General features: G+C 33.9%; 1 protein-coding gene across 1 annotated transcript in view; it reads right to left on the bottom strand.

Moving 5' to 3' along the window:
* The window catches only part of LOC126881596 (arrestin domain-containing protein 3-like), an 89,996-nt gene that overhangs the window by 19,734 nt on the left and 43,989 nt on the right, over window positions 1–26,273 (bottom strand). Inside the window, exons 4-6 of the mRNA XM_050645958.1 lie at window positions 6,990–7,099; window positions 6,549–6,717; window positions 64–317 (exon numbers count right to left, since the gene is read on the bottom strand). Of these exons, the coding sequence (XP_050501915.1) occupies window positions 64–317; window positions 6,549–6,717; window positions 6,990–7,099 (533 nt within the window). The remainder of the gene's footprint in view (window positions 1–63; window positions 318–6,548; window positions 6,718–6,989; window positions 7,100–26,273) is intronic.

A 26,273-nucleotide genomic window follows, 5' to 3' on the forward strand; every position in this document is an offset into this window, starting at 1 on the left:
TAACACTATTTTTTTGATGTTGTTTAAAGCACATAGAAGCCTGGTACAAACTGATACACTTACCCATATTCAAATATTAAGTGTTTCAAATCCTTGCTGGCCCCCAAAACGCCCTTATTTATAAAAAATTCACAGACTTGTTCTAATTTCACTCTAAGTTTAACTTCGTCATCACTTTGATTGTCAATTGACACTTTGAGCTTAACACTTTCTTTACAAACGTAGGCAGTTCGTGCTATGACGCACCTCAAGCTGATGGTGCCCTTTTTACAGCACCAACAACATGTGGATTTTCTGTTTTCTAATGCGACTGGTTTCTAAAACACAAAAAATAAAATACGACATTAAAATTTTATCTAATAAAACCCTTTAAGGGTGATTTTTGCAAGACACTGGAAGCTTTTCAACTACACATAATATCAACCCCTGCATAGAATAACGTTGTAACTGACATTTCTTGCGTTTTTGAGTTACAATGTTCTTCTTGTTCAATTTTTGATTCTCTACCTGCCAAAATGATCGGCTGTAACTGTATTTATAAGAAAGATTCCGAATGGAATAATACCGTAAATACAAAAATATGTGAACTATTTGTAGAATAACAGCGTATCTACAGTAGTTACAATTTTATTCGCCGCACTGACTCAGTGGCGTGCTCCCATACTCATTTTACCTTTTATTATCAGGATATTTTATTCGGTATTTAAAAAAACAAAAAAAAAACAAAAGTATAAATTATTTTTGAATAACCATAAAACTTTGAATTCAATGATTTCTTTCCTAATTTGCTACATTTTTTCATTTAAGAATAATAAATCTTACAAATAATAATAATTGACATGTATGACAATATTGTATGCAGTAAGGCAGAAACCAGAAGACGATGGAAATTGAATGAACAGTTTAGCAACAATTGAATTGTTAATTAAAAATTTAAGGTCACTATAATTACCACAATAATTATGATACATAAGAATAACTATGATTTTTGTACAAAAAGATACTGTACCTATCTAACGTAGTTTACAGAATTGAAATTGGACTATTTAAGCGGCCTCAGGAACATTTTAAAATTATAAACAATTTTTTGGCTTAAAAACAAATAGAATATCTCGAGAAATATTAAATTAAAAATAAATCATGAAAACGGTATTAGAAAAAAAGCGGCAGTACGCATTTTGTAAAAGAAAAAACGTTTAATTGTAATAAGTGGTTCCTGAGATACAACCGGTCAAATTTGACCGGCATTTACGGTAAAGATATAAACAATAGGATCACAATTTATGAACCATCACTTTCTATTTTTGTCCCCTTTCTCAAAACCAATTTTCATATCTTTAAAATACTCATAACATATATTATTCTAATAAAAACTATCGATATTACGAGTGAAAATTGCCAAAAATAGCAAAATTCCTACCAAAAATTAGGTTAGAGAAAATGTAATCTTAAAGTTCAAAATCGATATGCGTTAAAAAAATGCATTTTCTCGGCTTCCCACACAGCAATTTTCTTCATTCTTTTTTTGTTCCCAAGTAACTCGAGTAGAGCCATCTAACTAACTCATTATTAAATATCAAACTGGCTTTTGTCTTGTTATAATAACCCTGGTTTGGGTTTTAAACCCAAACCAGAGATTAAAACATTATACAGGGTGTTTCATTAATAATTGTCCATATAGTAACTGGAGAAACCTTAGCACAAAATATGAAGATTTAACCTAAAACACTTAAATAAAATGTGATCCCTTACTGAGTTACAGGGTGTTTTATCTAAAAATTTAAAAATTATTTTTGCTCATATTTTAAAACTATTTGACGTATCCTTTTCATGCTTGACAGAAATTGCGACTACTATTCACTCTACTAAATTATCATAAACAAACGTTTCTAGCTACTACCAGAGGCGTGCGACAGGGGATAGTGAATGGTTGACCCTTCTCAAATTCTACGCCACTGAAGGAATTACTATTTTAGTGCCATTTTTAGATTCTCCAATACCTTCTACGTAAATAATATACTCTTTATTGGTAACGATAAAGTCATTAGTTTTCGAGATATTTGAAGTTAAATATGAAACGGCACAGTTATTTTGATTAATTTATTATATGATTCATATGATTAAAATTTAAAAATTATTTGTACCCAGTACTTTAAAACCATCTGGCGTATCCTTATCATACTCGACAAAAAGTGTAGGTATTGTACACCATACTAAATTAAGATAAATAAACGTCTCTAGCTACTACCAGAGGCGTACGACAGGGGATAGTGGCTGGTTGACCCTTCCCAAATTCTACGCTACTGACAAAATTACTATTTTAGTGTAATTTTTTGATTTTCCAATACTTTTTATGTAAATATTCTCTTCAGTCGTAACGATAAAATGATTAGGTTTCGAGGTATTTGAAATTAAAAATGAAGCGACACAATATATTAATCAAAATAACCGTGTCGTTTCATTTTTAACTTCAAAGATCTAGAAAACTAATGACTTTATCGTTACGAATAAAGAGTATATTATTTTCATGGAAAGTATTGGAGAATCCAAAAATTTAACTAAAATAGCAATTCCGCCAGTGGCGTAGAATTTGGAAAGGGTCAAACATTCACTTTCCCCCGTCGTACGCCTCTGGTACTAGCCAGAAACGTTTGTTTAACATAGTTAAGTAGTTTGTACAGCACCTATACTTCCTGCCAAGTATGAAAAGGATACATCGAATAGTTTTAAAATGCCAAGCAAAAATATTTTTTAAATTTTTATATAAAACACCATGTAACTCAGGAAAGAACCACATTTTATTTAAGTGTTTTAGGTTAAATCTTCATATTTTGTGCTAAGGTTTCTCCAGTTACTATATGGACAATTATTAATGAAACACCCTGTATACAGGATAACTTAAATACCGTTAGACAGACAAATAAAATAAAAGTGGTGGTTTTACATATAGAATCAGTAAGGAATGAGAGATTATTCACACAATCAAAGGGCACATATCTTGACATATTCTTCAGGATATATTATTCAGAGTAAGGTGTTTGAAAAAAGACGACAAGGAAGAAGAAGAATATCTTGACTTTAAAACTTGAGAAAGTGGTTCGATACATCTACAACCAGACTATTCCGAATAGCTGTCAGCAAAATTGCGATAACCATGTTAATTGCTTTTTTTGCAAATAAGTTGTCGAATAATTTAAAAATAACAGGAAGCATAACCACTAATTATGACAGTAACCATAACATAACCGCCAATTCACAAGAAGACGTCTTCAAAACTACAAATTGGTCAACCTAACCTATGTCATTAATCTCATTCTTGGAACTGCAAATTATGATGGAGGAACTCCCAGGCAGTTCCGAATACGTCGACCTAAAAATGAATATGAGAAACCCCAAAATAATGACAAACACAGATGACTCCAAACGTATAACTATAAATGGCAGTGAGATAGAAAAAGTCCAGGAATATATCTACCTAGGCCAAATCCTGAAACTTGACAGAGAGAACCAAAGAGCGGAAATTACTAGGAGGGCAAGACTAACATGGGCAGGATTTGGAAAACTTAGTTGGATACTTAAGAATCGCCAAATACCCCAATACTTGAGAAGCAAAGTGTTCAATCAGTGCATCCTTCGTATCATGACACATGGATGTCAAACCTGGACCCTAACCAAGTCAAATATGAATAAACTAGCCACAACAGAAAGAGCAATGGAAAGAGAAATGTTAGGTATACGACTATCAGCTAAAATGAGGAACGACTGGGTAGGATCAAAAACTAAAGTCAAGGACATAACAATAAAAGTTGCCAAACTTAAGTGGAGCTTCGCAGGTCACACTGCTAGACAAAAAGACCAACGTTGAAACGCAAGAATACAACACTGGAGACCTTACGAAAGTAAACGACCGAGAGGAAGACCACAGATGAGGTGGGTTGATGATATTAAAAAAGTAGCCGAAACAAATTGGAAATATGTTGCTAAGGATAGAGACCGATGGAAGGAGTTGGGAGAGGAGGCCAATGTCCGGATATTGACGATAGAAGGCTATGAAGAAGAAGAAGAACCGCCAATTCGGTAAGCAGGTAGTATAACAGGAAACAGTGAGATTGGTCTGTAGGAGATGACTTCACGAAGTGATTTGAGTGTTATTACTATTTATGTAATTTTTCATAACATAGAAATGAATTTTAAACGAAAAGCAGCTTTTATTATTTATAGTAAATTTACTAGTATTTTAGTAAATTTATTTTTAGCCTGGTTACGCAGTCTCTTTCAAATTTTTCCTGTTATAAAGTCCATAAGAAACATGTAGGAGTTAATTAAAAGCTCTGTAAGAGTCAAATTCCTCGTAACCATTTCGAGTTCATAAATGCTGTTAGTACTTACTTTACTTTATCGTGTCCGGACATGTCATTTATAAAATTTCGGCCCAGTATCGAGCTACGTCGGTTCCATGTTCGTTGGAGAGCCACAAATCTTCGAGGGTACACCGATAAGGACAGTTTCTGCATGTAAGAAGATGTTTCATATTCTGTGTTTCTCCACAGTCACAGTTCACATCATCTTGGTCTATTTTCCCCCATTTTACCATGTTTGATTTCACTGAAGCGACCCCTGTTCTTATCCTATTAATAGTTTTCCAAGTTTTAAAGTCTAAAGACTGGCCGGTCCATTGAACCTGCGGAAGAGGAAAATACTCAGGCGGTTCATCCTGCACTGTTCCAAGGAAGCTTTTCCTGGATTTTAGTCGCTTTCGTGGTGTTCGAGCTTTGTATAGGGCATGCCATTCGTCCGCAATCTGTTTGATTTTCTCTATATGCTCTGCAACGCCTCTGCGTGTGGAGGGTTTTGCAAAACCCGCTGATTTATATAAGCTTGAGAGTGGTGTTGGTTTCATGCACCCCGTTACTATCCTGCATGTTTTATTTAGCGCAGTATTGACTTTTTAGCGTGGGTAGATCTGCCCCAAACTGGGCACACATATTCAGCAGTTGAGAAACACAGTGGCTGTGCCGTTGTTCTTAAGACGCCAGGACATGCACCCCATTTACTTTCTGTTAGCTTTCTGAGTATGCTGTTCCTAGTTGTTACTTTCCCTCTCATTTTTATGCAATGTAATGCTGTTAGTACGAAAGAGGCTCTGTTCTCAGACAAGTGTTATTCCAAAATGCAGATGTCAATTCTATGTCTAACTGATTACAAGATACCATCTGATCAAGTAATCGAGCATGTCAAGATGATGCAAATACTAACAGAATATATTATATTAAAAATAAAGATCTGAGATCTGGAAACATCTACTGTAAATCACAAAATTCAAGGCCATCACACCGATGCGTCGAGTGAGGCAAACCTGTATTTTGTTTCTCTAATCTTCGTTTCCTATCCTGAAAAAATATTAAGCAAAGTTTTGCACGAAATAGAAAAAGGCCACCTACTAAACGGGCATCGGTTGAACAATATCAGATAAGATAACGCCATGTTTTTTGCGAACAATCTAGAAGATCTTTAAGTCTATATGAACAAAATCACGTAGGTACCACAGTCAACCATATATACTCTTCTTCTTCTTCACGTGCCATCTCCGCGACGGAGGTTGGCAATCATCATGGCTATTCTGATCTTAGATGCTGCTGCTCTGAATAGTTCGGTTGATGTGCATCCGTACCATTCCCTCAAGTTACGCAACCACGAGATTCGTCTCCTTCCTATACCTCTCTCATATAGACTCAATAAAATGTAAAACAGATAAACCTCATGATAACTTGCAAGAAATAGATAACAAAAAGTCAACTCTACGCGAGCCAGTATAAAAGGAATTAAGCACTACAACTACATTGGCACAATTCAATTGAGTGTCTTCTTCAAAAGCCACAATCTCTCTCTTGTATAAAAGTAAGAATGCTGGGATGCTACATCTCTGTTCTGGTTGATATTTGAATCGTCGACCTTAAACGAAGAAATGTGCAAGAGATTGCACTGTCCTCTCAAGTGTACTTGAGAGAGTGCAAGGTTTGAGATGTGGCTGTATCGGAGAACACACAAGATACCATGGACTGACTAAATGAGAAATAAAGAGAATATTTTCATCTTTATTTATTTTTATTCAGGTTCTTCTTTATTTAGAAGAATAAATAAGAACTGAGAGTCATGATACCAATATTCGTCACGGATAGGCACATAAAAAAATGAAGTCAATAGGAACTTTCCAAGTTTATCTATATAAGAAATCTAGTTTAGTGCTATCTCTTTCTTAAGTTCCTTTTATCTGTAAGTAATCTCTAATTTCCTCGGGATGATCACTAGTGGAATTTCCAGGGAATCTTGATGAATATTCCTGTAAATATTTATAGCTCTTTTTCTACATTATGAAGAAGAAAGGCCTGGAAAACTTGAGGACCTGGAAAATTCCTGTAAATCGTTTTTCTCTGGAAAATCACTGTAGCGCCCCATGTAGTTTGTTTTGAGGTTATTATGAATGCAAAATCTAGCTCTTTCATGATGATAATATGTAACTTACGAATTAAAACTTCTGTTTTACTTACCAGATATTGTTCTTCCATACAGTCTATATGTGGACCAACAACAGTAAAATATTGGATACATTGCGGAGGACTGGCGTATGGAATATCGACAGTTACTTTGAAAAAATATCGAATGTAGCAAAATCTACTTTCAAAGGAACACGGTAAACTACTTTCTGGTAAGGAAAATCTATAAAAAAAATAGTTTACAACTATTAAAATTATGTTATTGTATATATGTATAGACTGTTGAGTATCTGATTATATATACCCAAATGAAGGAGGCGCTAAAATCGCCAACATTGCTTATGAAAATGAGTTGCATTGCCACCCTAGAATGACGAATGAATGAAAGAATTGGCGCAACATTTGGTGGGTAGCGGGGAAGCAGTGTTGTCATTTATAGTGCCTATATCTAATTGAAAACTAAACAGTCTGTATTTTAAATAAGTTAAGTCTTACTTGAAAGGAAACCGGTGCACGCCTCTGGGAAGAATAGGTACTGTTGTGTCTAAGTTATTTTCACCCCAGATTGTGTGCCGCTCATCAACAAACACTTGATCGTCTTTTACCTGAAACAATGATTAATTTTTTGTATTAAGTCATGTTTAACAATTTAAGGAAAAAGCTTGAGATTTAAGGGAGGAAAATCTTGAGAAAAATTTTTGGTGGTATCAAGGAGACTAACGGAGAATGGCACAGAAGAACAAACCAGGAGCTAATGCAGATGTATAAGAGACCTAGAATACAGAGGCGTAACAGAGGCCCCGCAGCATGAACCTTGCCGGGGGATCCCAATATGTCAGCGTCCACCTTGTCATCTAATTTATGTAAAAATATTTTCCACCTACCTCTACCGAAAGTATACTTTTCCGGACCTGGTTGTAGGGAGCAAAGTTGTACTTTTCCTCCCTAGGGAGGAAAATATTTTTCCTCCCTAGGGAGGAAAAGTAAAAGTGACGTCATTCATGAAATATAACTTATTGACGCCCTGTATAATATCTATTTTCTATTACGTAAGTATCTATACATTTTAACGTTTATTTATAAAGCACCCAGTATTTTGCAGAATGGTAAAAAACAGTAAATTGTTATTTTGATTTAACAATGTTTACATTAATAATTTGACTTATATTTGACAGTTGACAGTTATATTGTACCTACTAGTTAGTTTTAGTTTTAATAAATTTTGGTGGTTAGTTACATAAATAAATTAAGTAAAAATGAAAAATGACTTGTTATTAATTTGAGGAAGGTGGAAAAACCATATGTATAACATGGGAGTAAAGTGCCTTTTCCTCCCTTGAATGATTACTGCCCTCCGCTACGCGTCCGGCAGTAAACTTCATTCTCGGGAGGAAAAGTAGCACTTTCCTCCCTTGTTATACAAATAGCTATTTATTGTGATATTACTTTAGCCATAGTCTAAGAGCTGGGAGCGGATTTTGTGCGTGATAAGTAATATGGAAAAACTATATGGGGATATGTTGAATTAGTTGTGTACATGACTTTCACCAACGGCAGAAAACCAGAGTGGGGGCCGAGGGTAGTTATAAGGGGTCAAAGACGCGGTTTTTATTATTTTTTTTATGACGCTCATAATCGAGATAGTGCACCAAAATTTGGAAATAAGTAGGTCATGACGTACCTAAGTAAAGTCTCTAGGGGCGCAACGCTGCGTGGCCGACAAAGGGGTGGGGGTAGGAGTGAATATAAAAAATATAAAGGGTTTTTTGCGACGTTCGTAATTGAGATAGTGCACCAAAATTTGGGTATAAGTAGACCATGACATAAATAAGTAAAATCCCCAGAGCCGGAAACCAGAGTGGGGGAGGAAGGTAGTTATAAGGGGTCAAAATCGCGGTTTTTATTATTTATTTTTATGACGCTCATTATCGAGATAGTGCACCAAAATTTGGGAATAAATAGGTCATGACGTAACTAAGTAAAATCTCCAGGAGTGGAACGCTGCGTGGCCGACAAAGGGGTGGGGCAGGGGTGAATATAGAAAAACGTAAGGGGTCTTTTGAGACGTTCGTGATTGAGATAGTGCACCAAAATTTAGGAATAAGTAGAGCAAGACATAACTAAGTAATATTCCCAGAGGCGGAAACCAGAGTGGCGGACGAGGGTAGTTATAAGGGGTAAAAGTCGCGGTTTTGATTATTTTTTTTGTGGCGCTCATGATGGAGATAGTTCACCAAAATTTGGGAGTAAGTAGGTCATGAGGTAACTAAGTAAAATCTCCAGGGGCGGAACGCTGTTTGGTGTACAAAGGGGTGGTAGGCAGGGGTGAGTATAAAAATATATGGGGATTTTTTTGCCGTTTATGATTGAGATAGTGCACCAAAATTTAAGAATAAGTAGATCATGACATTAATAAGTAAAATCTCCAGGCGCGGAATGCTGCGTCGGGGACAAATGTTGTAACGGGTCACAAAAAAATAATACACACTGCGACTTTGACCCCTTAAAACTACCCTCGTCCCCGACCTCGGGTTTCCGGCTCTGAGGATTTTACTTAGCTAAGTCATGGTCTACTTATTCCCAAATTTTGGTGCACTATCTCAATCTAGAACGTCGCAAAAAAAATAATAAAAACGGCGACTTAGACCCTTATAACTACCTTCGTCCCCCACTCTGGTTTCCGGCTCTGGGGATTTTACTTAGTAATGTTATGGTCTACTTATTCCCAAATTTTGGTCCACTATCTCAATCACAAACGTCGCAAAAAACCCTTTATATTTTTTATATTCACCCCTACCCCCACCCCTTTGTTGGCCACGCAGCGTTCCGCCCCTAGAGATTTTACTTAGTTACGTCATGAACTACTTTTTCCCAAATTTTGGTGCACTATCTCAATCATGAGCATTACAAAAAAAAAATAATAAAAACTGCGACTTTGACCCCTTATAACTACCCTCGGCCCCCACTCTGGTTTCCGGCCGTTGGTGAAAGTCATGTACACAACTAATTCAACATATCCCCGTATAGTTTTTCCATATTACTTATGAAGTCTATCGACACACTAAAAGCAAAGTTGTAGCCCATGAAAAATTGTTCTTATTCGTCCAATTCCAAATCGAATATTTCAACATGAAATAACCAAAAAATTTACCACTTTTCGGAGATACTCATTACAGCTTTTTTTAAAATGTTTAAAAAAGCATTACTTTTATTTTTTTTCATAAAAGTTTCTAGCAACAAAACTAAGCGAGTGACGCTCAAAATAAGGTTAGCCGCTTTTTTGGTAAAAAAATCGTGAAAATCTCCACTTATTTAGCACCCCAAATAAAATTAATTGTTAGCGATTTACCATTACTTTATATATGTACAGTATGTCCCTCTAAGTTGGAACCATATTTATGGAAAAATATTGTTTATATGATCCGTAAGTTTGACCGGGTCAAAGTTCTTATTTTTGAAAACAATTGATTTATAGTAAAAAAGTTTTGTATTTTTTAAGAATGCTCTTTTTTGAAAATAATTTAAAAAGCATTAGGGGAGCGTTCAAGTATTACGTAACGCGATTTTTGAAGATTTTTACCCCCCCCCCCACGCAACGCACTGTAATGGGCGTTTAACTATTACGTAACGCAATTTTTGAAGATTTTTGACCCCCCCCCCACCTGCGTTACGTAATACTTGAACGTTGCCTAGGTAGTGATACGAAAAATCTCAAAGAGTAAAGAAATGTACGTTTTGCTTCTATAAATATTTTGATTTTATTTTGTTTTTTTGTCAGACAAAAATTGGTTAAGATATAGCTGTTCAAAATTTGCAAACACTCGTGATTATTGACTCGCTCAAGTCCTTTCGATTATAACCCTTTCAAAAATAAACACTGAAGAAGTAAAACTTACTGGTCATATAGACAAATTATGGGGAGATTTTCAGAATTTTTTTAGCAAGAAAGGGGTTAAATTTATTATGAGCGTAACTCGCTTAGTTTTGATGTTAGAAACTTTTGTAAAAAATAAAAAAAAGCTTTCCCTGAAAAGTGCTTCAATTTTTGGTTCTTTCACGTTGAAATATTCGATTTGGAATTTGACGAATACGAAAAAATTTTAATGAGCTACAAATTTGCTTTTACTGGGTCGACATATATCTTTTTTTAATTTTTAATATTTCTTTCGATCAAATACTCACTTTTTGAGTTATTTGCGAAAAACCGCATGAAAACGTTTTTTTTTTGTTGGAAAATAAACATTTTCTCTGGCAAATAACTCGAAAATATTGACTTCGGTGGCGACACTAAAAATTACACCGTATCGTCGGATTACACGGTCATTTACTGGGCTATAACATACAAAGTTTTTGTAGCACAAGTCGTATAGTGCAGTCACTGAAGGTTTCACCTCCGATTTCGTTGAACCTCCATCGATTTTCATGAAAATTGGTGAGTAATTAGAGGATACATCAAGGAACAAAGGTGACATGATGCCAACTTGCGCTTTTACCCTGGGGGTGGATGCCACCCCTTCTCGGGGGTGAAAATTATTTTATTAAACATAATACCATAAGTCGATACAGGGACAAATTATAAGCAAAATTTGTTTTATAAAGTTATTAAAATGAATCAACACTTTTTGAGTTATTACAGACCAAAGATTTTATTATTTCGTAAAAAAATGCATGTTTTAAATTGATTTTTCACGTATAAGTCAAAAACTATAAGCTTTTACAAAAAAGTTATTATTACTGAAATTGAAGATAATAAAAAATTGAATACATTCCTCACATAAATAACTAAACTGACGTTAGTTCAAAGTGAGTTATTGGCAATTGAATGTGTATTTTTTCGACGAGAACTCAAAACTAAGTATGCAAGCTTAAATAACGGGAAAACGATGCAATGTATAAAATATTCCTGCTAAACATTTGCCAAAGTACTTCGGAATACCTATCAAATGAGCTTCAGAACAAGGCAATAGCGTCAAAATTAAGCAAGTTATAATGAAAATAAAAGAACTGTTTCGAATTTTTTAGGAAAAAGTGAAAAATAAAACTTTGCCATTTCCACAAAAATTAAAATTTATAGTAATCCTTACAAAACTTCCTTATATTAGCATAAGTAATGTTTTTGATAATTTTGACCGGTTTATAATGCATATTTTTGAAAAAAATATATAATTTTAAAAAATCATAATTTTTAAAATTATTGTAATTCTCATATCCTTTTGATAATAACTCCAAAAATACTTAATATACGTAAAAAACCCAATTTTAGTTTTTTCTGTGCCAAATGTTTTAACTCTTTTACTATTTCTATAGGGTAAAAAAATAACCAAGATAGAAACGTTTAAATCTTATATTTTGCTGTGGGAACCATGCAACCGGGGTCACTTAACCTTTTATTTTTAAAAAAGTAAGGGGTTTAAAATATTAGGTTCAACATGCTTAAATCACTTGGAATTAACTTTCGAACAGTTTTTAGACGAACCTGATATCGTAAACACGAACGGAGTTATTAAAAAAAAACAATAACATTTTTTGAAAATTTTTTAAAAGATTAGTTTTGAAAAAATTTTGGAGCGTAAATTTTAACGCTATCAACATTTTCAAGGGTTCATTCAATAAATATTTTTAAGTACTTTGACAAATGTTTAATAAGTTTATGTTATAAAATGCATCAGTTTCCCGTTATTTCAGCTTGAATACTTAGAGTTTTTTACTCGGCGAAAAAAATATACATTCAGTTACCTGTAACTCACTTTTAGTTAACATTAAAAGGTTTTTCTAGTAAGGGGTTTATTTCATTTTTTATTTGTTTCAATTTTGATAATAATAACTTTTTTGTAAAAACTTACACTTTTTGAGTTATTGATGAAAAATTGGTTCAAAACATGCATTTTTCTCAAGAACAATTAAAATCTTTGATCTTTAATAACTCAAAAAGTTTTGATTTATTTTAATAACTTTATATAACAAATTTTGCTTGAAATTTGTCCCTCTATCGAATTATGGGGTTATTTTTAATAAAATAATTTTCACCCCCGAGAAGGGGTGGCATCCACCCCCCAGGGTAAAAGCGCAAGTTGGCATTATGTCACCTTTGTTCCTTGAGATATCCTCTAACCACTCACCAATTTTCATGCAAATCGTTGGAGGTTCAACGAAATCGGAGTAATAGCTCATATCCACCTTCAGTGACTCCACTAGTATTATTTAGTAATTTTTTAAAGGGGCCCTTATTTCCAATTCTACGGGGGAACCTCGACCAAGTTTGTTAGGCCACTGCTAGAATAACACAGAAATTCAGGATGCAGAGAGTTAGATGGTTGAGATATGTTTTAGGAATGCCAAAAGAAGGAAATGTCCTAAGAGTTTTGCAAGCTATGGAACAAGGAAAGAAAAGAAAAGGGGGGTACATGAAGGAAGTGGTTTGATGCCGTCCGGACTGACAGAAGAAATGGGTGTAAGGTGCGGGAGAGAACAAGTGAAGGCCGAAAAAGTAGAAGAATCTAGTCAAGACCATCGAATCCAAGGTCCTCTAAGGCATGTAGTGAATCGTTAAAAAACATTAGCTGTACGTCTTTACAGAATTGTCTTTAACTATCCAACAAATACATTTTAAAACCTTCAATTAACTGTATAAGATTTTTTCATGTTTTTTACCTATTGATTGCCATAAATGTATGACATTTTAATCTTAAAATAACTTCCTAATTTATGTCGATATTAAAAGTTCGGCACTAGCACAACTACAAGAACATCTAATCGATTTGTCTGATCTTTGTGCAGTCTTTAGTCTTCAAACTGATTGAACCTATTAAGTTTCAAACAGCTCGTAGGTACTTTTCCACCTATTTACCGATAGCAATAGAAATCGTCGCGTATTATGCATAATTGTTGTGGCTGAACGACAATAGCAGCGTGACCCAGAAACTTCAATGAGGCATCGGACGTTATCGACATGTCTTTGTTGTAAACAAGGAATGATGTGTAAAGAAAAGAGAGAACACTGGTTTGATGAGAACTGCACAAAATCCTAGAACAGAGGTAAAACGTAAAATTGAAACATATTAGAAACAACACAGAAAAAAGTAAAGAGCATTATAAAACCAAAATATATACACCGTTCTTAGGCGTCAACGTCCTTCGGTGTATCATCACCGAATCCGGGATCTATGGAGGAGTATCACCAAACCGCAAGCCCTTATCCCTTGCCGTACCGCTCCTCCATAGGCCGATCAGACGCCAGTTATTCCAGACCAAGTCGTAGATTCTATTGAATTTTCTACTACGGTGTTGGCTTTTATTAATTTCATGACCTGGCTAAGGCTCGAACCGTCGATCGCAAATCCACTAAACTTGTCGATCGACTGCGCCTCTGCCATCTGGACTGTCTAGACCAGGGGTGGGCAAACTTTTTGTGGTAAGGGCCACAAAAAGTTTTTGCTCTATTACTGAGGGCCGCAAAATTTGTTACCTACGGTAAAATTTTCAAATGTTATACTTTTTTTACTATTAAAATCTAATTTTGTTTAAATGATGTTCGCAGTGATTTAGGCATGCTATCTCCCCCCCCCCTTCAAGAATATATATTTTTCGTTCACATTGCTATTAGTTACTTATATATTTAAAAGGAAATTCCGTGCTTATATAGATGCAAACGTCATATAGTGTGTCGCATTTAAGATGAAGACACCCCTATATTACAGCTATCATACAGATTTTTAATGTTGATGGTTTACATTTTTTAAGATAGTCAACTGAAATTTAAATTTTAAACGCGGCCTACTGCGAATCCACAGGGTGAATTTTCGATATTTTGCTTCGCGTCAGAGATGTCGGAAAAAGTTATTTGGAAAAGATGTTCCAAATATTATAACCCCACATACCCAATTTCATGACCAAATTCGCACTTTTAGTTTTTTCAGTATTTGTAGTCCAGATCCTAACGCTGGCCCGAGATGTATCTCGGGACAGCCAATTGTAGGTTTTAGGATCCCAACTACAAATACTGACAAAACTAAAAGGGATTTTACCATGAAATTTGTAGGTCTGGATCCCGCGTACCAAAGAAAAATTGATTAATAGCAAGCTGAAAATTTGTTAATAGCTTAAGGGTGTCTAGTCGGACAAACTTTGATATATTGGAACACTGGAACAGGGGAAGTTTTAATTGTGGAACAGGTTAAAAATTTGGAACATCAGACTACGAAAACGTCAGATGTATTTTGTCCGACAGAACTTCCAATTGACTTGTTACCCTTTCATTAAACTCTCATGCAAAAATCAGACTGCTATTACTAACCAACATGATTTCTGTCATTTGACATGTTCTTCGTGTTCCACTCATTAAAATGCCCAGTTGGTAATACACACCAGTCTGATTTTTGCATGAGAGTTTAATGAAAGGGCAACAAATCAATTGGAAGTTCAGTCCCAATTTTTAACCTGTTCCACCATTAAAACTTCCCCTGTTCCAGTGTTCCCATATATCAAAGTTTGTCCGACTAGACACCGTTAAGTTATTAACAAATTTTCAGCCTGTTATCAATCAACTTCTTTTTCTTATGCGGGATCCAGACCTATTGGTATGTGGGGTTACAATAATATTTGGAGCAACTTTTCCAAATAACTTTTTCTGATATCACTAACGCTAAGCAAACTATCGAAAATTTACCCTGTTTGTGGATTCGCAGTAGGCCGCGTTTAAAATTTAAATTTCAGTTGACTATCTTAAAAATTGTGAAACATCAACCTATATGACTGCAAAATTTCAAATCTGTATTTATTTTGATAGCTGAAATATAGGGGTGTCTTCATTTTAAATGCGACACACTGTATACATAAAAATAAACAACGATATAGGCTTGAAAAAGTCTTAGATCCCCTTCGTTGTTTTTGCTCTCTTTGAAAGAATTAGAGAATAAACAAATATTTATGAAACATATTATTTATTATTTACAAACTTTCAATAATAATTATTAAATTTTGCAAATGTTGTTCTACATAAAGATCTGTAAAATGCTAAAATATCTTCTTTTTTACATATGTGTCTTCCTTGTCAACTGGCACGGAATCAATTTGAACTGAAAAATGATTTTTGACAAGTGATAAGTAAAATGATATACCTATTTATCCTAAAATCTTTGAAATGATTTTCAAATTCCTTGAGGACCGTGGCAAATTACAAGTTCTTCTTTGTAAACTTTTAACTTATTTTCTGGTACTTACATTATTTAATGATTGAAAATAAAGTATTTTTTTTTCCACTCTTGATTAATGAATAGTAGTTTGAGTTTCATTTTAAATAGTATATTGTACAACAAGAGAGAAAAAGACATATTTCTTACGAGCGCAGAAGTTTGTTAGCATGAGCCGAGGTAAGAGGCCAGTGCCGCAAATCAAGCGAGGGAGAAATATGTCGTTTTCTCACGTGTTGTACACTGTTCTTTTTCTATGGATGCGTTTTTGTCAAGAGTTCAATCTTAAAAATTAAATAATTTAGGTGCTATTATATAGATTATATGCCAAAATTGAAATAAAATACATATTATACACATATATAGGTATTTAATATTCTTAATATTTATATACTCTTATTTATTTAAAATTATAGTTACCAGTTATATTTGAACAGTTTTGAAAGGTAATTCCTCGTAAGTTTTGATTTGACACATTTTATTTGGCAAAAATATTTGTGTTTGTATTGTGCATATTACCATGGAAACCGCGATTCTACGTATGGAACCCGTGAGAAAAAATATTTCTCACTGCAGTGGCCGACTTTTCTCACACCCTGAGAAATTGTTCCTTTTCAATGTATGTAAGTAATGAGAGAAGTTGCACATTGTATAGCATCCATAGAAAAAGAATTTATCTGTTATCATATTGTGTGCATATCAATTTTTGCCCTGCAATGTAATGCTTAAAATATTTAAATGTCCAGTGTAAACGCAAAATCACATGGATATTCAAAACATAGTAAATTTAGAAAATTAAAAAATATGATTGTGAATATGATTGTGATAGAATACATCAGTAGTTTTGGTTCTAACTCTCCCAAAAATGCTACGAATTCACGATGATTTAATTCTCGTGAACGAATAAAATTGAAAAAAAAAATTAACAATATTAGTTACAATTGAAATGACGTTGTCTACTTGCAAAATATTTGTGCACAATACCCGCTGATGACGCAGTGAAATAGCTATTTGTATAACAAGGGAGGAAAGTGCTACTTTTCCTCCCGAGAATGAAGTTTACTGCCCGACGCGTAGCGGAGGGCAGTAATCATTCAAGGGAGGAAAAGGCACTTTACTCCCATGTTATACATAATATGGTTTTTCCATCTTCCTCAAATAACAAGTAATTTTTTCATTTTTACTTAATCTATTTATGTAACTAACCAACAAAATTTATTAGAACTAAAACTAACAACCATAGAGGTATATATTAACATAGAGGGAGCATACCTTCCGCGCTTCCTGACGACAAGATCTCATGGACTGGTTTGCGGCATCTCTTTCTAACACATTTGTATCGAAAATCTATGATGACATTCAGTGTGAATATAGGCACGGAAGAGGAGGACAACTGTAGCAGCTTTACTATGCGTAAGAGTGAAACAGCACTAATCCAAATAAAAAAGATGGTGTCGTCACTTTGCTCTGAATGATACTCTCTCTATGCTAATATATAACTCTATGCTAACAACAAGTAGGTACAATATAACTGTCAACTGTCAAATATAAGTCAAATTATTAATGTAAACATTGTTAAATCAAAATATCAATTTACTGTTTTTTACCATTCTGCGAAATACAGTATTATAAATAAACGTTAAAATGTATAGATGCTTACGTAATAGAAAATAGATATTGTACAGGGCGTCAATAAGTTATATTTCATGAATGAAATACCATGACGTCAGTTTTACTTTTCCTCCCTAGGGAGGAAAAGTACAACTTTGCTCCCTACAATCAGGTCCGGAAAAGTATACTTTCGGTAGAGGTAGGTGGAAAAATAATAAATCATGTTCTGAAAATTGTTAATGAACATAACATTTAAGTTTTCTCGTACTAGTTGGTTAAAGAGTAATTTATAATTTTCCAAATATTTTCTGACTACTTCAAATATATCCTTTTCAGTTGTTAGAGATTTCATGGATTGATTCCATTGATAATGGATCTTCATAAATAATATTAAAATCGGTATTAGTTGCTCGAATAAAATTAGTAAGTGAGCTGTGTCGGTTCTATCAACACTTTCATCCAATGCAATTGAATACCACATCAATTTACCTTCTAAAATGGATTTAGTTGTTTTTGTACATTATTATTCATCACTTCAAGTCTTCAGAACGATAGTTCTTCGTGATCAAATTCGTGATCTTCTTTTGGACATAGAATTGCTTCAACTTGCTTCCACTTGCTTCAACAAACGATCTTTTATAAATTTGCCATCTGAGAACGGTTTGTTCACTTTAATTAATTTTTGGGTAATTATAAAATTTGCTTTTGCAGTATCTTCGAATTCTTTATTTCGTTTTAAGAAAACATTTTATTCAAGTGACAAATTTTTTAATAATGTTTCAAAACTCTGTATCGGAAACCCAAATAATTGACCGCGATAGGTTGAACATTTGTGGAACAATCATTCTTTAAATGAAAATAATTCACTTTTTTCCAAAGGCCACAAAAAATGTCCAAAGGGCCGCATGCGGCCCGCGGGCCGCACTTTGCCCACCCCTGGTCTAGACCGACAGAAGAAAGAAATTTTTACAAGGAGTAACAAACACACAAAATAAATGCATAATGTTTTGTAGAAATAAAGATGGTATGTTACTGGGAGGCAAAAAATAAAAGTTAAACAGATGGCCAGAGTATTTCGAACAATCATTATGAAACAATAGTGAGGACAACAGTGTTGTAGGCATATGGAACTTGAACAATGAATCGGAAAGAAGAAAAAAGCTTCAGATTTAGGAGAAGAAAATCTTGAGAAATGTTTTTGGTGGTATAAAGGAGACTAATGGGGAATGGAACAGAAGAACAAATCAGGAGCTAATGAAGATAAATAAGAGACCTAAAATAACACAAAAAATCAGGGTGCAGAGAGTTAGTTGGTTATGATAATATGTTTCAGTAATGCCACAAGCAAGAAACGTCGTAAGAGTTTTGCAAGCAGGGGAACAAGGGAAGAAAAGAAGATGGAGTCCATGCAGCAAGTGGTTTGATGCCGTCCGGACTGATAGAAGAAATGAGTATAAAAAGCTGGAGAGAAGACCAGAAAAAGTGGAAGAATCTAGTCAAGACTATTGAAGCCAAGGGCCTCTAAGGCATGTAGTGGATTGTTAAAAAAAAATAGAAAGCAAAATTAGCTGTACGTCTTCACATAATTGTCTTTCTATTTTTTTCATGTTTTTCCCCACTCATTGCCGAAAATGTATATACGTTGAAATAAATCTTAAAATGTATGTATGTATGTATCGGTTTTAGAACGTCTTTCGACGTTGTCCGATGCCTAACTTCCACGTCCTTCTATCATCCCATTGGCCTTCTCTAAGATCCCTTGTACTCATTGCTTTGGTTACCCCTTCTTTCCATGTCTTTTTGGGCCCTCCTCGTTTTTTTGCGGTTTGGTGGTACCCACTGCATGATCTTTTTGGGCAATCTTGTGTCTTCCATTCTTTGAACATGACCATACCAAATCAACTGTTTCCTCTCAATATCTGTTGTTAAGAAACCATTTATTCCAATTCGTCGTCTTACTTCCTCATTTCGAACTCTTTCCCTACGGAATATACCTAACGATCTTCTAAACACATCCATTTCTACAGCTTCTAATTTTTTCCTGTTGTTCTCGGTTATTCTTCAAGTTTCTGCTCTGTAAAGTAGGCTGCTTTTAATAAGTGTTTCATAGATATTGTATTTTCGCTGTATTCCTATTTCGGAGCTCCAAAGTATTCCATTTAGGCAGCCAATTTTTCTTCTAGATTGTGTTACCCTTTTCTTTATTTCCTCATCTTATTTTCCCGTTCTATCGAAGATCACTCCCAGGTAAGTGTATTCACTACAGGATGTGATTTGTTCATTATCCTCTAGTTCGATATTGGATAGCTCAGCTCCTATGAGTAGGTATTTAGTTTTTTCCACATTAATTTCCAAGCCCCACTGTTCATATTCCTCCTTTAGTTTTCTTGCCATATACTGTAGGTGGTCTTTATCATTAGCTATGATGACTTGGTCATCAGCAAATTGTAAGGTATATAAACAAACCTTTCCGAGGTCTATACCCATACCGTGGCATTTACGTTTCCACTGGTTTAGTGCTTTTGCAACATATAGCTTGAACAAAGTTGGTGAAATACAGCAGCCCTGGCGCAGACCCTTGTTAACTATGAACTTTTTAGATAGTGTGTTGCCAATTTTTAATTGTGATGTAGAATTTTCATATAGATTTTTTAAGACTTTGACTAGAGTGTAGCTGATGTTAGTTTCTTGTAGTGATTTCCACAATTTAGTCACAGGAACGCTGTCGTTCAATTAATTGTTTTAGGCAGAATACATTATCTGTGCAAGTCCTTCCAGCGCGGAAACCAGCCTGTTCTTCTTCTTCTTGTTCCCTATACTCCATCTCAATGAGATTTCTAAGAATGCTCCCATACATCCGGCTTAGTGTACTAGTTACCGATATTCCTCTGTAATTTGAGCAATCCAACTTATTTCCTTTTTTATGAATGGAAGAAATATAAGCTACTTTCCATAAACAGGGTGGTGTGACACCGTTTATATATTTGTTCATACACCAAGTAAGTGCTTGAAAGAGTTTATCTGTGCCACATTTTATTAATTCAGCAGGAATATTTTCTGGCCCTGGAGCTCTACCATTTTTTAGTTCATTTACAGCTTTCTTCACCATATCAACTCCCACTACTATCTCCTCGCCTTCAACGAATACTTCTGTTGGTGATTGTGTGGTATATTCGGCTCTACTTTCTGTTAGCAAACTCTCGTAGTATTCTTTCCATTTTTCTGTTGATATTAACTGAATAGAAGTAGTATTTCCTTCTGTGTTCTTTATTTTGTTTAAAAATTTCCATGTCTCTGAACACTTCCTTCCGCCTATGTAACTGTTGATCTCTTGGCATTTCCTATCCCACATTTCTTTTTTTGCTGCTGTTACTGCTCTTCTTGTTGTTCTTCGTAGGTCTAAATATTTGTCTTTGTCTACTTGATGTTTAGTGCTTAGCCACCGTGCGTACGCTTTCTTTTTCTCCATTATTAGGTTTTGTATGTCTTAAATATATAAATCTTCTCATCTTCCCATCTCTATGTCTACAAATCTTAAAATAACTTCACAATTTAAGTCGACTTATTAAAAGTTAGAGAATAGCACAACAAAAAGAACATCTAATCCAATTGTTTATGGAAAAATATTTCAAGCATATCAAAAATTTTATATTTTTCTTTACATCAAGAACTTCCTCCGCCACCTGAATACATATTTAAGTATAACCTGCCAAAGCAAGATATTTCTACTATCGTCAGATTAAAAACTCGACACGGAAAATATGAGGCACATCTGCACAAATTAGGAATAGTTAATTCATCAGTCTGTTTTTGTGATAATGTTTCGATTAGAGATTTGAACCATATTTTCTTTGAATGCAAAATTAACGAGAGATATATAAATCAATTATATTACAATTTACGACAAACAAGTTCATTTTCCAATTAGTATAGAATATCTAATAACTTGTAATAAAATGGAAATATTTAAATTACTCATAAACTACTTGAAAGAAACAAATATAGTCATTTAAGTGAAATAGGTATAAATATAATAAAACTAATAAATTGAGGTAAAAACCAAATAAAAATCTGTGGCTAACGGACCCGCATCCAAGCCGTTTTTCTCTCACACACACATAATCCAATTGTTTCATTTTTGTGCACAGATATGTCTTCAAACTGATTGCAACTTATGTCGAAACAAATCTATTAAGTTTCAAACAATTCGTAGGTACATCTCCACCTATTTACCAATACCAATAGAAACCCTCACATAATATATGCATATTTGTTGTGGCTGAATGACAACAGCAGCATGACCCAGAAACTTCAATGAGGCATCGGATGTTATCGACGTGTCTTTGTAGTAAACAAGGCATGACGTGTAAGAACTGTCGAGAGATAAGTGGAAGAGATACGAGAACCCTTGCAATTATTGAGGAGCATCTCAAAACCTGCTGAAAATGTTCACGGTATTATATTTTTGAATATAATATACAAGGGCTGGATTAAAACAAGCATTTCTTGTCTAGGTAAAAGTACTAAAAAAGCGGGAAATATTGCATCAACAAAAGACATAATTAAATTAAATAACCAAAAATTCTCAGTAGTAATTACACCAGAGCTCTAAAATTATCGCTTTGTATCTCGAGTGACACTTAGACAGTTTTAATTTTATAATAGAAATTATGTCAAAGTGTCACGAGGTCAAAACAAATCGGTAATTTTTAAGAGCTCGAGCGTAATTCGGTAAGATTATTTCATGAATAAAACTGTCTATTTAAATCATTTTAACTAATATTTTATTGATATCTTCGCCTGAATATTTGCTAAACCTGTTCATAGTGTTCTCTTTGACAAGTTGTAAAACATTAATTGTCATTAATGTCACTGAATGTTCATTTTTGCGTAGCAATTAAGGGCATCTGACGTAATACTTGACGACGGGAAATTATCGAAAAAAATTACCAATATTAATATCACTAGAGAATGAGAATAAATTGACAATAATTTGAAAATAAATGCAGTGGAATGGGCATCCAAATCGACGACAACACCTGTCTATACACCCTTCAGTTTGCAGACGATCAGATAATATGTGCAAACGATAAAGAAGATTTGGAATATATGATTCGCAAATTGAAGGAAGAATACGAAAAATGAGGACTCCGGACGAATGTAGAAAAAACACAATATTTATGCCTAGGTGAGGATTCAACTGATATGATATTGGAGAATAATCAGAAAATAACTACATAGCTGTGATAAATATAAGTATTTGGGAATTAATTTCAACAAGGAAGGTACGGACGATGCAGAAATTAAGAGTAGAATTAATAAACTAAGAACGATAATTAAATCATTGACCGGAGTTTTGTGGAGTACCAAGATAGGGAAACAAAGAAAAATGAGAATATACAACACCATGATTAAGTAAGCCACAATTTTACTAAAAAAATGATTTTATTAACGTTTCGACGCCCAAATCGTGTGTCACTGTCAAAGTACAAAAAAAGACTTTAAAAATATTGCCAATATTTAGTTGCGTTCCTGGGACCACTTTATTGAAAGATAGTTTATTCGATTACATGAAATGAACTCCAACTTAAAAATATGGAATATATGGAATATAACCTCAGGAAAAAATCTCGTGATACTATCCCGACATCTTAAGTATTAGGTCTTACTTTAGTTTACTCTCACAACTAATACCAAATTCTGACCTTAATATGTAGATATATTATTTTAAATTATAAATAATATTAATAATACATAGATATATAAACAATACTAAAATATAAAATATGTACTAAATCGATATTTATTTTTGACTTACTAATCCTGGTATTTTTTTTCTTATGACTTCCTCTTTTAGTATGGGTAACCACATCCTACTGCATTCTACCGAGGAATTTGCGACACAATTGGTTTCATTTAGCGTAATTAAAGCCGCTTCTTTGATTTTTCTCTTTTTATAAAAATAAAAGTTACCCATACTAAAAGAGGAAGTCAATCCAAGTCTTCCAAGTTGTCGGCTATTATGACTGTATCGTCGGCATACCTAATGTTATTAATTAAACTTCCATTCACTTTTATGCCGACTGTCTCGTTTACCAAAGCTTCTTGTATGATTTCTTCAGAAGAAGCATTAAACAATAACGGCGACAGTATGCAACCTTGCCTGACCCCTCTCTTTATCTCCATTTCTTCTGAAACTTCTCTTCCAATTTTCACATTTGATCGTTGGCTGTAGTATAAATTTGATATCAATGTTACATCCCTCTTATCCAGGTTCTTGTTTTTGAGTACTTCTATAAGTCGGTCTTGTTTTACCTTATCGAATGCTTTGTTGTAGTCTATAAAGCATACATAAAGATCTCGGTTAACATCCGAGCATCTTTGGGTCAGCACATTAAAAAAAAATAGTGCTCCTCTTGTGCCCACTAGTGGTGTTGAAAAAGTAACTATTCGTTACAAAGTACTCGATACTTACGAATACCGAAAGTAACGATTACTTTACAGAGAGGTAAATTCAGGAGCTTTTAGGAGTAAGGGCGAACTGCAAAAATGATGTTTTGGGAAAACTTAGTTAAAGTTTACAAACATGTTAGAATAGTAAGGGCGAACAAGTGATGCTACTAGATTATGCGGTTTATCGTCGCATTTCTACTATAGCGTGCGGTCTACCGAGGGATACGGTGTATACTCTGTATTATTACAATGCCGACAAAATATCTTTACAAAGTGAATAAAACGTGTAAATCTTAGGAATTATGATTTTAATTTTACGGCTTGTTCCCAACTAAAATAGTAAATTGATATAATAAAGTATTAACTTGTAAAATTACTATAATAATCCTTCTTATTTATGCCTTATATTCAGTTTGTAAAGATGGTTTTGTCGGTGTCACGTTCTATCGGTACATCGGCTCATCACTACAATATTTTCTCAGAAGCGTTGAACAGAATCATGAAAGGCACCTTTGTAAGCAGAAAGTTTATCGTCAAGTACTAATAAAAATTACAATATACAATAAACTTTATGCAAATTTAGCTTCTCTACTATTATGCAAATTACACCCTAATCTTTTCCTACGGTATGGAAATCCTTCAGGTAGATCTTAAGAACTTTTGCAAAATTTTTATGAAATAAAAATAAAGGTTTAATACTTTTTGTTCTATAACAACTTGGTGATGATTACGACATTAAAATTGGAAAATTAGCTAATCCTAAAATTAAAATAATTAATGTATCCTCCGACGATCTAGTTGACTCTAACATTTTTATTAATAAATTTACATCTCAGAATTTACCTAAAGATTTTATTAGTTCTGAAGCTAAAATAATTCATAAATTTAAATCTACAAAAAGTACCAATGATTGTATGAATGTAATTGTTGAATTGTCCTCTACTGAATTTCACTACTTAATTTCGAACAAAGATCGAGTTCATATTGGTTGGAACAGCTACAAATTTTTTGAATTTGTAAGTGTTATGAGATGTTTCCGGTGCTGGAAATTTGGACATTTTCTGGATAAATGTCAAGCTAAACAGGATACATGTCCTTTATGTGCAGGTAAACATAAAAAAAATCAGTGCAACAGTAGTAATTATTCTTGTTCTAACTGTAATTATGCGAAGGATGTAATGAAAATAGATGGTGTTGATCCAGGCCATCATGTATTTGATACAAACTGTCCTAGCTATCTCCGACAAATTAATAAGAGCAAAGATAAGATTAATTATCAAAAATAGCAATCAAAAAGTAGTGTAAGTGGTCTGAATGGTGGTAGAACTATACTAAATGTGTATTTTCAAAATGTGGGTGGTTTAAGAACAAAGCTTAAGGATTTAAGCCAGGCTGTATCATGCTCCGATTACACTGTGATTATTTTAGTCGAAACTTGGTTAAATTTTGAATTCCATGATGCTGAATTGGGGTTAGATGACTTCAATATTTTTAGAAGTGATAGAAATGACAATACTAGTGTTAAACAACGTGGTGGGGGAGTATTACTAGCAATTGCTAAACATTTGGAAGTGTGTGAAGTTTTTGTTCCTCAAAATAGTGTTGAGCAAAAGTTTGTTTCACTTAAGTGCCAAGGCCAAATTGTCGTATTTGGTGGTGTTTATTTACCTCCTGCATCTGGCAGGAATGTATATATGGATCACTGTGACAGCATTGAATATATATATAATAAAATTCCGGGTTGTAAATTAATAATTTGTGGGGATTATAATTTTCCTGATGTAATTTGGGGTAACAGTCTTTATGGTACCACGGTACAGGCTAATCAAAACTCCCCAGCTAACGACTTATGTAATACCATTAATCTTTGTGACTTATACCAGGTTAATACGATATCTAACCGGCGAAATGTTTTTCTTGATTTAATTTTTTCTAGCATTCCTGATATATTTGTTTCTGTACCTCTGGATCCGTTGTTTGAGGAGGGATTTCATCATACACCTGTCAATTTTGACGTAATTGTTGATTTAAATGAATCTGTTCTTAATTATGAAGAATACTTTTTTGACTTTAAAAATGGGGATTATGTTGCTTTAAATTATTATTTAGCAGAAGTTGACTGGAATTTATTATTTCTTAACAGAAGCATTAATAACATGGTTAAAGATTTTTATGATATTTTATTTTATTTAATCAAGTTGTTTATACCACGAAAACAATTTAAAACATCCACTTATCCCAAATGGTTTACATCACAGTTAAAACATTTAATATATGAGAAGAAAAAAGCACATAAAAAATTTAAGCTGACTGGCGATGATGAGAGCTATCTTCTTTTTTCCGGTCTCAGGGAACAGTGTAAAGAGCTTAGCAAGTATTTACAAAGGCGTTATGTAATAGAAATTGAGGCTAACATTTTTCAAAATTCTTGTTCTTTCTGGAAATACATCAATAATAAACGCAACTCTCATGTTCTACCATCGAGTATGTGCTATGGTAATGAAACTAGTGAAAATGGTTTAGATAG

Source organism: Diabrotica virgifera, chromosome 3 (genome assembly GCF_917563875.1).
Source record: "Diabrotica virgifera virgifera chromosome 3, PGI_DIABVI_V3a".
Taxonomy (NCBI): Eukaryota; Metazoa; Arthropoda; class Insecta; order Coleoptera; family Chrysomelidae; genus Diabrotica; species Diabrotica virgifera.